This window comes from Perna viridis, chromosome 10 (genome assembly GCF_037379345.1).
Source record: "Perna viridis isolate PV_CMFRI_1.1 ecotype Kerala chromosome 10, ASM3737934v1, whole genome shotgun sequence".
Taxonomy (NCBI): domain Eukaryota; kingdom Metazoa; phylum Mollusca; class Bivalvia; order Mytilida; family Mytilidae; genus Perna; species Perna viridis.
In genome coordinates, this window is record NC_142454.1 from 27,547,335 (window position 1) to 27,561,434 (window position 14,100).

Below are 14,100 nucleotides of genomic sequence, written 5' to 3' on the forward strand. Positions count from 1 at the left end.
AATCCAACTATTTTTTTTTTATTTCTCCCCATTTTGTCTAAATACATCTATAAACAAGATTATTTTATTGTGAAAAAAAGTAAATTCGGGGTAATATTTCAAATATCCATAAACTTACCTCTGATATCACCTACAAAGGAAACGTAAAATTTCCAAATGTGGTGAGAATTCTTTCATATCAGTTCACGAATTAGGTTATATATCTAACTCAGGAATTCATGCATACATCATACACATTGCATTTTAATTGCGTTTTTTCCTTTAATATAGAATGCACATTAATATTAAATAATTCTGATGGAAAATAATATAAATTGAAAGTGGACATTGAAATGTTAATAAAAACGACAGCAAACATCAATATCAAGAATAATCTTACATCGATATTTTGAGAAGGTTAAGAGATTAAGTCAGTAATATTCTTGATATTTGCAGAGCAAATGTAAGCAACAATACTGGAGGGAACATAACATATTACAACACTTATGTCTACTAAATTGCAAAAAATGCAGAGCCGTTCGGAAAAAAAGCATCGGAGTTGAATAATAACCAAATACCTACTACATAATGAAACATTACAACTTTCCAATCGTTTTTCTTTATTGTTTATGTAACACCATGGTGTAGTTTTGATATCACCGGATGGTGTCCTGCAGTAGTTTAACGACTCATTATGATAACTTGGTGGAGGTCCGCCAGCTGGAAGATCGGACGTCAGGCTCCACTTCCGACAATGGTATCCGGATATTGTTACATTTAGAGTTCCATAGTAATTTTTGTCAGTTATGTTGTTTCTACAATCTTTATCTAAGAATATGACAACCGTAAAACAATAAGTAATGAAAAAAATACATAAACAAAATAAACACAAGCCAATTGGAAAATAATAATATACATGTATTTCAAGGTACACGTATTCAAAATCATTTAAATTGAGGTTGAATAATATACGATACTCACTACAAATTGGAACAAAACATCGTTCCCACCTACGGGGATGATTAACATAGCACCAAGGTCCTAAGGGCGAGTCTTTTTCATTCTGTGGTGCACGACAGTAGTTTTTTATTCCATACTGAGGATAATCAGTATCCTCCCACAGCTTACATATTTTACCAGTGACAGAAGTATTTTTTGTTCCATTGTATTTTCCTTCCCAGTTGTTTGGATATGATTCAACACAATCTTGGCTTCCTGTAACATATAAAAGCCTGACTTGCAAACAAATGCAGAATTTCCACTGTATTTATTATTCAAATACCAAAGCCTTCAAAAATAAGATATTTACTGAAAATCAAAGGTTATAAATCAAAATCTGATATAATCGTAGTCATGCTAATTGCACACCTACCTGATCCGAAAGAAAGAATATTGTTTGGCTAGATCCTTTAATCTTAGGCTCTGCTATGAAATTGACATATTATTTTTAAACAATCCTAATTTCGGTAATTTGATACATCGAATCTGCCCCAAAGAACTTGAGATAAAGGATACTACAGACACTGTGAAGTCAGCCTCACTTCTTGACCTACACTTAGAAATATATGGTAAAGGAAAACTTTACCACAAACTTTCATCTGTGGCAGCATCCCTTCAGCACCCGCGTATGGAGTGTTCATATCACAATTCATACGTTATCCTAGAGCATGGCGAAACTAAGCAAACGTTTTGTATCGCGCAAAAATTATAACAAATAGGCTTCTGGAACAGGGTTGTGTTGCTACAAGATTGAAGTCATCACCACAGAAGTTTTATGGTCGTCATCATTAACTCGTGGATCGTTACGATGTATCCATCAACACCATGAAAATTGATTTATTCAACTGGTCATAGTTTTCCTTTCCTTGTTTGTCTATCCCGGACTTACTTTTTATGAGTAACTCGGCGGGTGTTTCTAGAAAAGCAGAGGACGCTTACCCTACCGGTACACTTGGTCCATGCTCCCAGTTTTTAGTGGAGTCTGTGTTGCTCATTTGCTTTTGTTACTTTGTATGTATGATTTTATTTACTTCATGTTCTTTGTTGTGTAATGTTTTCCATGTCTGGACTTTGGCTCTGGATTACATTGTTTTGATTGCCGCTGTAAACCTGGTTCCCTTGATTATTCTTTCAATAATCAAGTGAAGGTAGCGAATGAATTTATACATCTACAATGTGAAAGGCCTTTTTAACATTTACTGTTTGCCAAAAATTAATACTCAATTATACAAGTACTATATATTTAAGATAATATAACTGTTTTAATGAAAAAAAAATAACATTGTGCATTAACAATGTACAAGAACATATCAAATTTCAATATTAGACATTAGTAAGGAAACGTTGCGTAATTGAAGTTTTTTTTAGCTTTAGTATCAAATGTATAACTTACTGTGAAAATCTCACAGCGCCTCTTTCATTTGATGGACATGATGGATATGTTAGTAAGTGTTAAATTGCAGGCCGGTTTGTGTTAAATGTTAATGTTCTCTGTCATATATATGATATTACAAAGTTTTGCAAGTCTATCATTTATTAAAAACAAAACCCAACAGTAAGATCAATCTACACTTCAAACATTTGTTGCCAATTATATTTTTATTGAAGTGAATCCTGTGCTCTATGACTCAAATTTACGCAGCTATATGGAACCTAGAATAGTTTTGCCATTTTCCTTGGAAAAAGAAACACGACTACGCTCTAAGAAGAACAAAAAACATTTTTACGACTATAGCAGATATTTTTTTTCAGATTCATTAAGAAATACAATTTGTGTGTAAACATATTTACAAAATTACCTTGCAGTTTACACATATAAACCGGTAAAACGATGTAACCAAATTGATCGGCTCAGTCGAACCTTGGTTTAACAAAATAACCAGGATTGCTCAAAAAGAACAATCGATTCAGAAAACTTGTTAAAAGCCATGTTGAAAAAAAAATAGACAAAGCAAATAATCGAATTATTTGTTTCTGTTTAAATAAGTCCATACTAGATACTAGTTAAAATTAATATATTTTTCAATGACTGGCTCGGATTCACATCTTACTTTTCTAATATAATTAATTAGATGGTCATTTAAAGCTGAACATTTGTTAGATGGACATATTAATACAATTAACTGTCTACTCTCAAAACACTCGGTATGAAGAAGAGGAATTATTTAAAGTGAAAATACTTAAGAAAAATAAGTAAAAAAACGCTGTGTCCGGTAAGTCTTATGTGACTTAAGAAATGTACTTGTATCAAATAATTTTAAATGTGAAAATATTTTCATATACTCTGATCATAATAAATTTCAAATGCAAAACATTGCTTTAGTTGCTTTCTTGCCCACAAGATTAAAAGAATTAGAAAAAAAATAAATACCTGACGGTTTAACTATTTATGTTCCTTACATTGCTCAACTTCATTATGAGCAATTTTAAATTTATACCTGATAAGTTGTCTACCAGATTTATTTAAAAAAGTCCGTTATTTTTGTCGTCTCTAAATTAACTGTCAAGTTCCAAGTGTTACAATATATACTGAACTTGTCTATATAATTTTGAAAACCAAGTGTTGATTAAGAAAAAAAAGTACCAAGTCATCTGCATATACGAGATAAGAAGAAAGAGAATCATTTAAATTGACAGGATCACATAAACTATTAACAATGAAGGTAAATCGTAAATGTAAAATAAAATTAAAAGTAGAGCTTCAAATGCAACCCTGTTTTACTCTTTTTTTTTTTAGATTTGAAGAAGTATATGACTACATCTTGAAACTTAACAGAAATCAAAACATCTTTATACACATTTTGTAAAATACATTAAAAATTTCCATTGATGTCATAGTTGTTAAGGTTGAAAAAGCGCATCGCTTCAAATAGGCCACAATGTGACACACTTGATAAAGCCAACCAAGCGTTGTAGAGGGACACAATGGGACAATGTTTTGAGTCTAAAGCAAAATAATGTTGTTACTTGTTATTATTTGTTAACCATAATACATATCTTTGATGCAAAATGAGTTTGCTATTTGTAAATAAGTGGCACAATTTGTCGCACTCCAATCCATCACGGATAGATTAACAAATTTACATCTGCCTACGTCATCTATAGTATTACGCCCATACGGGAGTCGCCACACTTCGATGATATTATAAAAATGTATTTGGAATAACATTCATTGTTCATGATTTTTTATTGCATTATAAACACAAAAATTATGTCTTGACTTCACAACATCGCAGTTACCCAATTTCTTAGCCTCATTCTATTACTCCTTTTATGTAAATCAAGACACTATTATTGTCTATTACAGTTTACTCTGCAAATAATTATCGTAGCTACACGTAGCAGAAGCTTAAACAGTTTACAAAAGCGTTGGATTGGATTTGACACTGTTGCAAGATCAACTCCCTGTTTGACAACTTGGTGTCTTCCAATGTTTTTGTATTTATTGATGGATAGAACTTTAACCACTTCCGGTAAACACTTCGGAAGCGTACTTAGGTATTTTTCTTGAGGTAGCAACAACTAAATGTGTCCAACGCTTATCTCGCCTTAGTATACACCTTTTACAAATACTACCCAGTTTGATGTGACTACATATATCACTGAAACCTATAAATTAGTCATTTATGATATTCTGTATTATATTCCAAGTCCTACTAACAATTTTTAGTTTAGATTTCATTTTTAAGGACAGAAAGACAATGGTGAGAAGGTATTGAAAAATAAGAACATTTGGAGTTTTTAACCGAAGTAAAAGGATAGAAACAAAACATCACACATGTCTAAAGACACATGTGACGGATACATTTGAACAACCGATTTGGTTGCGATAGAAGACTACGCTTTAGGTTCAGGACTTCTGAAAAATACAACTCTTCCTGTGGATTGACTCATTATAACTGTGACATTAAGAAACCGAATAATCAACGCATTATTTCTTCAGATTGAACAGCTGTAATTTAAATCTTTTACGGACTGCAATTTTAAAATTTACGTCTTGTTGTGCTTTACCAATAGCACGACTACAAAACACTACCCGTAGACTGATATTTTGTGGTAGATGCATCCAAGTGTAAAGGAGTGGATGAAAACGGTTTTTTCCTGTTGTTAAAATTAACGTTAGAGAGTTCTATTGCTTTGGAGGTTGATCTGTCCTACTTTTGGCGGATTTGATAGGAATAATGTCAACAGAAGAAGTAAGCTTTATTTCATTATTGATTATCTAACATGACAGCGCTATATTATGGGAATTCTTAAAGCTTCACCTTTGCCATTTCTGCATTCAATCGGATCTCATACAGTGTTTCAGGAAGATAATGCAAGACCACATGGAGACCGTATTGTACAGGGTTTTGTTAGGGTAAACAAAATTACATGAATAAAATTGCTTGATAATTCGTCCGATCTAAGCCCCCAGCGAACATTCTAAGGACTATTTGGTCACGATATCACAAGCATTCCACAAGCAATGATCTGTCGTTGCATCGATGTTGTCTTGTTGACATTGGCTGTAAGGGAGGCCATACTCATTACAGAAACCACAAAACATGCGTAAACGTGAACACATGAAAAGGAGACGATCAGCATACACAATGTAGCGAGCTGAATAAGCAGATTACACATAACAACTGATCATAAGGAAAACTAGACGCCTCACAAACGATCTAAAGTACAAACAATATAAACGACCACAATTAAACCGGGGTAATATCATGTGCTCTAGGAGAATACGAGTGGCCTGTTTTGCCAGCGACGCCCGCCGTATTGTACTCTTAGTGTACTCTGGTAATAGTCTGGTAACAAAACTACAGTTCCGCGACACATGACAAAATTTAGTTTCATCAATGTGCATATTTCCCTTTATTTCTTATCTTAATGAAAACTTATATTACATGAAAACCATGTGTTGGAAAAAGTAATTTTAGTAATTTATTTTTGTTTGTTTGTTAAGAGTTCATCATTGACTGCAACATTGTGTTTCACTGACTAACAATACTTCTTAGCTTTGTCATGCCGTATACTATTCACTTTTATTTTATATATTGAAAGTATTGTTGTAGAATTATTTTATCTGGCGATTACGTAGGTTACAAATAATAAAGTTACGCAATAGGTTCTCCGAAGCTTATATAGATATGGCGTTAAGAAAAATGACTTTAATGAAGGGAAATTTCATTTAACATTGATAAGGTGGTTTAAGAAAGAGAAACCCATTTGAGAACGGATATGTGTTATACTTGGCGTACTAAACAATGTGATTGTACACAATGATGGTGTAACGAGCAACTGGAAAGTAGCGACGATGAAGGTTGTGAATGTTGTAATGGGTACGTCAAACTGAACATGTGTTTACTTGATTAGTATTTTGATAGACCGGTTCTAAATAATGGTAAGTCAAAATAAAATTCATGAATTTCAATACATACGTATGTGCATGCAATTGAGATATTTTTCATCGTCTTCTCATAAAATAAAATTAAGTACAATAACATGACATGCACAAAGAGGTACTTAATTGAAAAGAGGCTGTTTTTTATAATTTCTTAACAACAGTAGACTGATTGACCCAGCGGCATTTGAATGACTGTTTATTATCCAGTGACAATTATTGTAGCATTTAACAAGCTAAGTTTGGTTACATTTACTTACTCCTAAAACACAGTGATACATATTTTGTATGGTTTGTAGGTGTTTATAAACCAAAACGAATAGTTGGTGTTTTGGTCGGATCTTACTATGACATCTATACTACTACTAAAGGAAGAGATCAATTTCGTTGAGCCGTTACTCCTCAGAAACTATACAAGGTCGAATATATTTGTGATATGAGGTATAAATGTAGTGTTGTGCACCTCCTGAATTTGTTTTTGAAACAATCTTTTTTCTACGAAAAACGCATTTTTTTTTAGAAAAATACCTCAATTCAGAGACCGTCATTGGTCCGTGTGTTATAATACGCTTTCGCGTGTGTTCAATCGACGTAATGTCCGGACCATGTGTACATGTGTTTCACCATTAATTTGCTAAATTAAATGATATCCGCTATTTTTCTGAGGTGCAAAACATGTCCAGACATGGAAAGGCGTAGAACGTGTAGAAAAAAAAACAACATTTCCCTTTCCATATATAAACATCTGCGTCATAAGTCCGGACTCCTGCCCTTTTGTATATATAAACTATCATGACTGGTAAACCCCCTACCCATTGTTTTGTGTAATATGTTGAATTATTTTAAAATTTAAGAAATTATTATGTACCTTTCAACTGATCGGAGCAGAACTTTCTGAAAATTAAAAGGTTTTAAAAAATGACTGGATCCTCTGTCACAAACAAACAGGAAATGACATTTTCACACATTTAGAATGACTTTAAAAATGTTGCACCAAGTCTGAAAAGCTTATAGTATACATGTAGATGTTTTTCTTTTATTACATTGTATCATATAAAGTTCTATTCGAGAAATATGCACAGTTTGGATAAAGCGTGAATGAAGCCATAACATAAAGAATCAGAGTATCCGTCTGTCTCTCCGTTTGTCTTCTAACATTTTCCGTTTGATAAACAAACCTTTGATCGATTTTGAGCCAGATAAAAAATGTTTTCCGCGTTAGCAAAAGATCACTATGATAACCTACTTGAATCATTATTGGGTGTAATTCTTTGATAACTGACAGGAAATTTTGCAGAGTAATAGGACAAAATGCTAGAAAGTCCCCCTTCGACTTTTCTCGCCAATTCAACCATTAACAAATCACAAGTCCCAGTTTGGGGTAGATCACATATTTGTTTATACATATAAAAGGGTGGTTACGGAGTGAACGTGCATCTGAAAAAAAACCTTCCGCAATACATTGAAAATAACAGATATCAATGCATAGAGCTTTAATGGTTCTTCTGCGTTTTGATGTTGTACAAGGGCCTTCAACAATGAAAAACAAAAACATTAACATCCACAAACCAGATCAAGACGTGCAGAATTCTTGATATAATAAAAAAAAATAAGCCGGTTACTCTCTTACTGTCCATGGAGTGAAAACTTTGGCAAAGCCTCAGGATAACCAGCTAACAACCGCAGGAGTACAAATAGAGACGGCTATTCTTGAATTAATCGATCGCTGCAAAAGTACATCATTGTTGCAACTCATGTCGGGAACAGTCACATTGTTTATTGCAAATGTATTTTAATGGAGTTTTTTTTCTCAACGGGGCATATAAACTTTTAAAGTCTTTTCTTTGCGTTTGTCGTTGTCATCATCGTCATCGTCGTCGTAATACATCAGCTCCTCCCATACCCCTGGGTCAAAATAAAACCTTGGACTAATAAAAGGCAGCTTCTAAGTCCCAGATTAAACCAATTATTTCCAGGAAAGTGCATTGGCAAACCAAGTCCCCGTGAAAGTTTAATGGTCAACTCCTCTTAAAACACTAAAATAATTGAGCACAACTACACTATTGATGTATGGTAGATGATCAAAGATCCTTTACAACGATTACTTATTTTATTTGGAATCGTCAAATTAGTACTGTGTCCTTACTTAGCTCAATCGACCGCGGGCATCCTCTAGTATTTACTAAACGTAGAGAAAAATTTTGGTTTTTACTGAATAACTAAAATCTAAACATGTTAATTTGTCATTTCATTTTCGAATTTGCTATGTTGTAAAATGTAATGTATTCAGTATGAAATTGACTTTAAATGCTGCGAAACATTTCTTTTCATTTCACACAAGTATGCTACATTTTTGCCACATTAATAATTGGTCATGTATAAATACAGATCAATTCTTTTCAACTTTGAACTACAAATTCTTCAATTTCTTGAAAATAATCTTGTGATAGCGTCAATGACAAACTGAAAGAACACTAACAGGAAAATGAGGATAAAAATATTGTATTGATTTCACATGATATTTATCAATTCAAAAATAGTTGATAACCTTTGTTAAACCGACTTGACGTATTCTTATCTATTCTTACAGCAGGATGTTGTACATACATTATATAACAAACGAAGAAACAGAACAAATATAGATTTAAAAAAATGCAATTGTTTAATTCTTATCAATAAGATCACATTTTTTCATAATTTACGGTTTGAATGTGACCCAAGTCAAAATGAGGATCTAGCTTGGTTTAAACATTATGACAGCCACTTTTAAGTAATTCCCCCTTTAAGAATTGGGCAAATTGTGAAAATGGCGAAGCACATGAAGGAAAACAAATGTTTAGGTTTTTTTTTGCATTAACAATAACCGAGTATTTATACCTGATACTGCCATTTTAAGATACTGATTGGTAAAATATAGTTGAAATGCACTATGGAAAATTCCAGGAAACTTGTTTACACTTTTTTTCTTCTTAAGCAATAAAGCAAATACTACTTCACAGATATTTCGGGGTAAATGTCAAAAAAAAAGTTCAGTTGTTCTTTAGATGTATTGAACATATTTCAGGCAAATAAGATCAAATTGAAAATTTTGATATGCCTGATTCTTAAACAAAATGGTACTTAAGTACTACCTGAACAGTTAAAAAAATTGTTTGTTCGTGGTTTGTAATAATGATATATCGCTATCTGATTTATCAAAAGAAGAAGGGTCTTTAAAAGAAGTAATCAAGGGAACCAATGTTATAGTGGTAATCAAAATAATGCAATCCAGGGACAAAGACCAGACATGGAAAACAGACATACTCAACAAAGAACATAAAGTAACTAAAATCATACATACAAAGTAACAAAAGTAAATGAGCAACTCGGCACTGGTTGGCACACTACATTTTTTTTTAAAACCATTTTACCTATTTCATATCACAATGCATCTTTTCTCGGAAACAGTTTTGAATAATATAATGTAATACGAAATACTTACATCGAAATGGGTTTAATCCATATTGGAGAAAAACGAGATGAGTAATAATGACCAATGAAACGTTTTAAAGTATAAAGACAGGTGTGCCTAATAAAATGTACCCGAGAAAATTGTATCATTATTTATACTAAATACGCGTTTATTTATCTTTTTAATTAGTATATAAGTATATAAAGATGTAAGTTGATCTGTATTTTTATGATGGTAGTTATTTTTGTTTATAGATTATGTAATTGATTGCACATGTTACATTGTAAGCTGTCCGAGTGTAAAATCTGGCATTATAAAGTTGAAATTTATTATTTTATTAATTGAAACAATTGAAGGGAGAAAACATAAATAGAAAAAAACCTTTGAAATTTATTATAAAAGGGATATGTTGCTTTATATAACCAGACATGTTTAAGACAATTCATATCGATTTAAATGTATTTTTAACCATCTAAAACGAATACGTGTTTCAACTGAACCTCTTAAAGAAATCGTAACTTTTCTAATCACCAGTCATCGAATATCTATCAGGTCGAAAGTGTCATAAATGTTTGCAAATATTGCTTTTTTTCAAATCAATATCGACAAAAATACCATTCGATGGTTAGAAAGACAATATTGTGTTGTTATTCGCAAATTTATGACTTAAATGTAAAATGTACGAAAAAATAAAAAAAAGTAAATGCATTCGATACAGTGTATAAGTTCGGAATTATTGTGTATTCACAAAATATACATTCCCGTTAGTACTACCAGCATCTAATATAACATAATTACATAAAAAACCTCCTTATTTTCATGAATACCTTTTTTAAGAAACAAATTTAAACATACAATTCACCTGTTCTGTTTATTCCTATTTACATTAATGACGGTAATTATTTAAGTAACCTTTGAATATGCATGAATGCGTATGTTTAAAAAAGTGAACGCATACTACGGTTACATGAGTTTTAACATATTATTTAATATATGATTCACGTTTGTATTTTAATCTAACATGTAGTGACACAAACTACAAACTGTGTAGCTAACAACAAAATTGTATAAATATATGTGTAAGTATAGTATCCATTAAATAGCTCGTTCATAATTAGTACAACAGTTTTATACTGTATTCAAAGCTTACCTTTAGCTACTGTGAGTATTCCAATATTCAATATAAAAATTACAAGATTTGTGAACATTGTTACTTCATAAAATCAGTTCGAATACGACCCTGTTTAAACGAAGAAGCCTAAACAAGGAAGTAGAGGTTGTTAGGATATTTGTTTTTGCAGATAACACAAAATGTTCAATAAATGCCAAGTTTAAGATATCAATAGTCAAAACAATATCTGATGGATATATGTAAGACCGAAGGGACTGTTTACAGTTTGAATAAATACAAAATAAAATGAAAATACATAACCATATAATAAAAAAGACAATACATAAAAGTTAACATTAAAAGCCAACATGCTTGTGTTGTCAAAATGTTCTTGTTTGAAAAGCAATAGTATTTGCCTTTGTATGTAATTATTTTAGAAATATGGCTGCCGTTCAGACACTGTGATTCAACCGGAGATGTTCGAAGAAATTACTTTCCCACTTTATAAATGTTTTATTACAACGGCACTTGAAGTATTTCATTCAGCGTCTAAACGTTTCAAGTAATTTATGCAATTGACGTGTCATACTATTAAGTTTAAGCTCTTCTCAAGTTGTGATCGGTGTTCTACAGGTTATAGTTGGTAGTACCACCCTAGTAAGAATACTGTTTCCTCCTGAAGTAGTAATTTGGTTTAAATATGTGTCTAATAAATCTTTGAAGTATTAAATACATAGAGTAAATATATAACATATATTGTATCATTTTGCTCTTTTTATATATTTGGAAAATACCTGTTAATTTCAAAATGAAATAAAGGAATCTCGTTAATACTGTTGTGCTTTTTGATAAGCCAAGGTAACGACAAACATATCCAATTAGTCGATGATAAAAGGTATATAGGCCAAAACGGAGCAATAATTGTGGATTGATTTTATTTTAAATATCTGGGAGTATTAACTTGATTTGAAAATAGTTTTAACTTTATTTTAAATGACAACAAGTCTGAAGGTAAAAGTGATTCATACAAAAACGACGGCGTGGTAGATTGGAGATGGATACAGATTTTGAGAAATACATTGTAGTATCGAATTTGGAAAAATCAGCAGAGGAAAAAACGATGGAAGTGGTTGAAAATTCGAATTGGCTTTCATACAACCTAACCTTACACATTGGCGGTGTACATGTTTAAGCAACCGGAAAGGATTAGCAATACTGAACAAATATATACTTGGAAACTAAAATTTTGCTTGTATATATTTGCTGTGCATTTTTATGGTCTAGCTAAGTTTTAACAAATAAATATACGGTAAGTGCCCATAATCAAGTCTTGACAGATAAATAATTCATGCTGAATGCATATATGTTAAAACGTGTTATTTGTGATTATACATGTAGGATATCTTGTAAAAGAAACAATCGCTTGTTGAAGATTTCCCGTTAACATACATGTATGATGTACTGTATCTTTACTAATTAACGGTCATCGATTATATTTAAATATGTTTAAAAATTGTGTCTTTTTAAATGAATATCGATTTATACAAGCTTTAACCAATATTCTTTTGTAGTGACTGGTTGCAAAAGGCAAAAGTCGAAATTTTATTACTATAATGTATATAATATTAGATAAAACAAAACGGTAATTCCAGTTGATATATTTATCAGTGGTGATTTATGAATCAGTAATACTGGAATATTTATTATATATACGATGACGGTCTAGCGCCTTATTTTTGAGAAATAGATATTCGGTAGGTACCGTTATTAAGTTTCCGCGGATAAATAATGCCTGCCTGATTCATACCTGTTTAAGCGTTTTATTCGTGATAATATTCAAGATCACACGATTGCATACGAGGCATTTTTCTTTATAGTCACGAAAATAATTTTAGGGACACATCTTACAAATATTAAAGCAAGATCTACAATACCTCTACCTGGAAATTTGGATATTGTTTTCAATCAATTACTAGTACTTTTTGCATTGTTCAGCGCCATACAAATACAAATATGTCCATGTGACATGTATTTGTTTATGAAATATTTTTGTTCTTTAGCAGCTAAGTTCTGCTCTAGAGAAATATGATTCTACACTTTTGTAAATATTTCCTTATCAATTTTTATTTTATTTATCAAATGAAATCAACAGTATTGACGTAAATCAAGGAAAGCAGCTCTTATAGCAAATTGTTTTACCCGATTTTTTACCCCCTGCTGCTACAGCTTAACTTCTTTTTACATTTTCTAACCGTGATTCTCGCTGATAATAGACTTGTACCGGCAGTCGCATGCCAATACGATTAAGCTTCAATAATGTTTAATTTCAATATCGGTACAATAAAATACGCGCTAAAATTCTCGCGAAAATGTTAAGGTTGTATACCTGCTTTTCGTAGTTTACAATGCAGTACTTGTTCAGTTTCAACTTTAATTATTTTTGTTCGTTTTTGAGAACTCACTTGTATGCACAGTTTTCCAAATGAAAAAAAAGGTCTATAATTGTATTATACTAAAACCATGCATTACCTCTAATTCTATTTTACAGATTACAATGATTAGTTTGCTGAATGAAGCCTTCTTTTAGCCAATATTTTATCGTGTGCGTTATAAAATATGACTCGAAATAAAATATACACGGACAAACAGTCGCTTATTCTAACTTCAATTATGTAGCATTCCGAAAACATCAAAACTAATCCTGTTAGTTGTATTTAAATTGCTTTTTTTTTGTAATTTTCACTGTATGCTTGATCTCCAGTTACCGAATAATGTTTTAGCGTGCAGGGATTTAATGTATAATAGCAAACGATTGTTGTCCTTACAATTTTCAATGAGAAACGACGTATCATAGGTCATAGGTCTGATTGTAAGACGTTGGATTTGTATCGTATCATTAAGATGTGCATGTTAAGAGAAGCCCAAACACCATCGTAACAAATCGCACACGCTAAGAATAATAACAACAATAATAACAAAAAACAAAACAAAACAAAACAAAAAACGAAAGACAAAAAAAAAAAAAAAAAACAAAAAAAAACAAAAAACAAAAAACAAAAAAACAAACAAAAAAAAAAAAACAAACAAAACAAAACAAAAAACACCAAAAAAAAACAAAAACAAAAAAAAAACAAAAACAAAACAAAACTAAACAAAACAAAACAAAAAAAC

At 31.5% G+C, this 14,100-nt stretch overlaps 1 protein-coding gene across 1 annotated transcript; it reads right to left on the reverse strand.

Moving 5' to 3' along the window:
• Nucleotides 1-51: 51 nt before the first annotated feature.
• Nucleotides 52-11,524, reverse strand: LOC148605215 (plasminogen-like). Its single transcript, XM_088547996.1, has 4 exons — nt 10,969-11,524; nt 961-1,194; nt 562-807; nt 52-130 (listed from the first exon to the last, which is right to left on the reverse strand). Exons 1-4 carry the CDS (start codon nt 11,024-11,026, stop codon nt 99-101), a joined length of 570 nt encoding a protein of 189 aa, XP_088404122.1. The 5' UTR covers nt 11,027-11,524; the 3' UTR covers nt 52-98.
• Nucleotides 11,525-14,100: the final 2,576 nt, after the last annotated feature.

Bases quoted from the DNA above. Each gene is read 5' to 3' on its own strand.
- LOC148605215 (XM_088547996.1), bottom strand. From the start codon at position 11,026: ATGTTCACAAATCTTGTAATTTTTATATTGAATATTGGAATACTCACA. The intron at 1,195-10,968 runs GTAAGCTTTGAA...TATATGTTACAG, and splicing joins AATACTCACAGTAGCTAAAG to GAAGCCAAGATTGTGTTGAA. The intron at 131-561 runs GTAGGTATTTGG...TTTCCTTTGTAG, and splicing joins TTGTAATGTTTCATTATGTA to GTGATATCAGAGGTAAGTTT.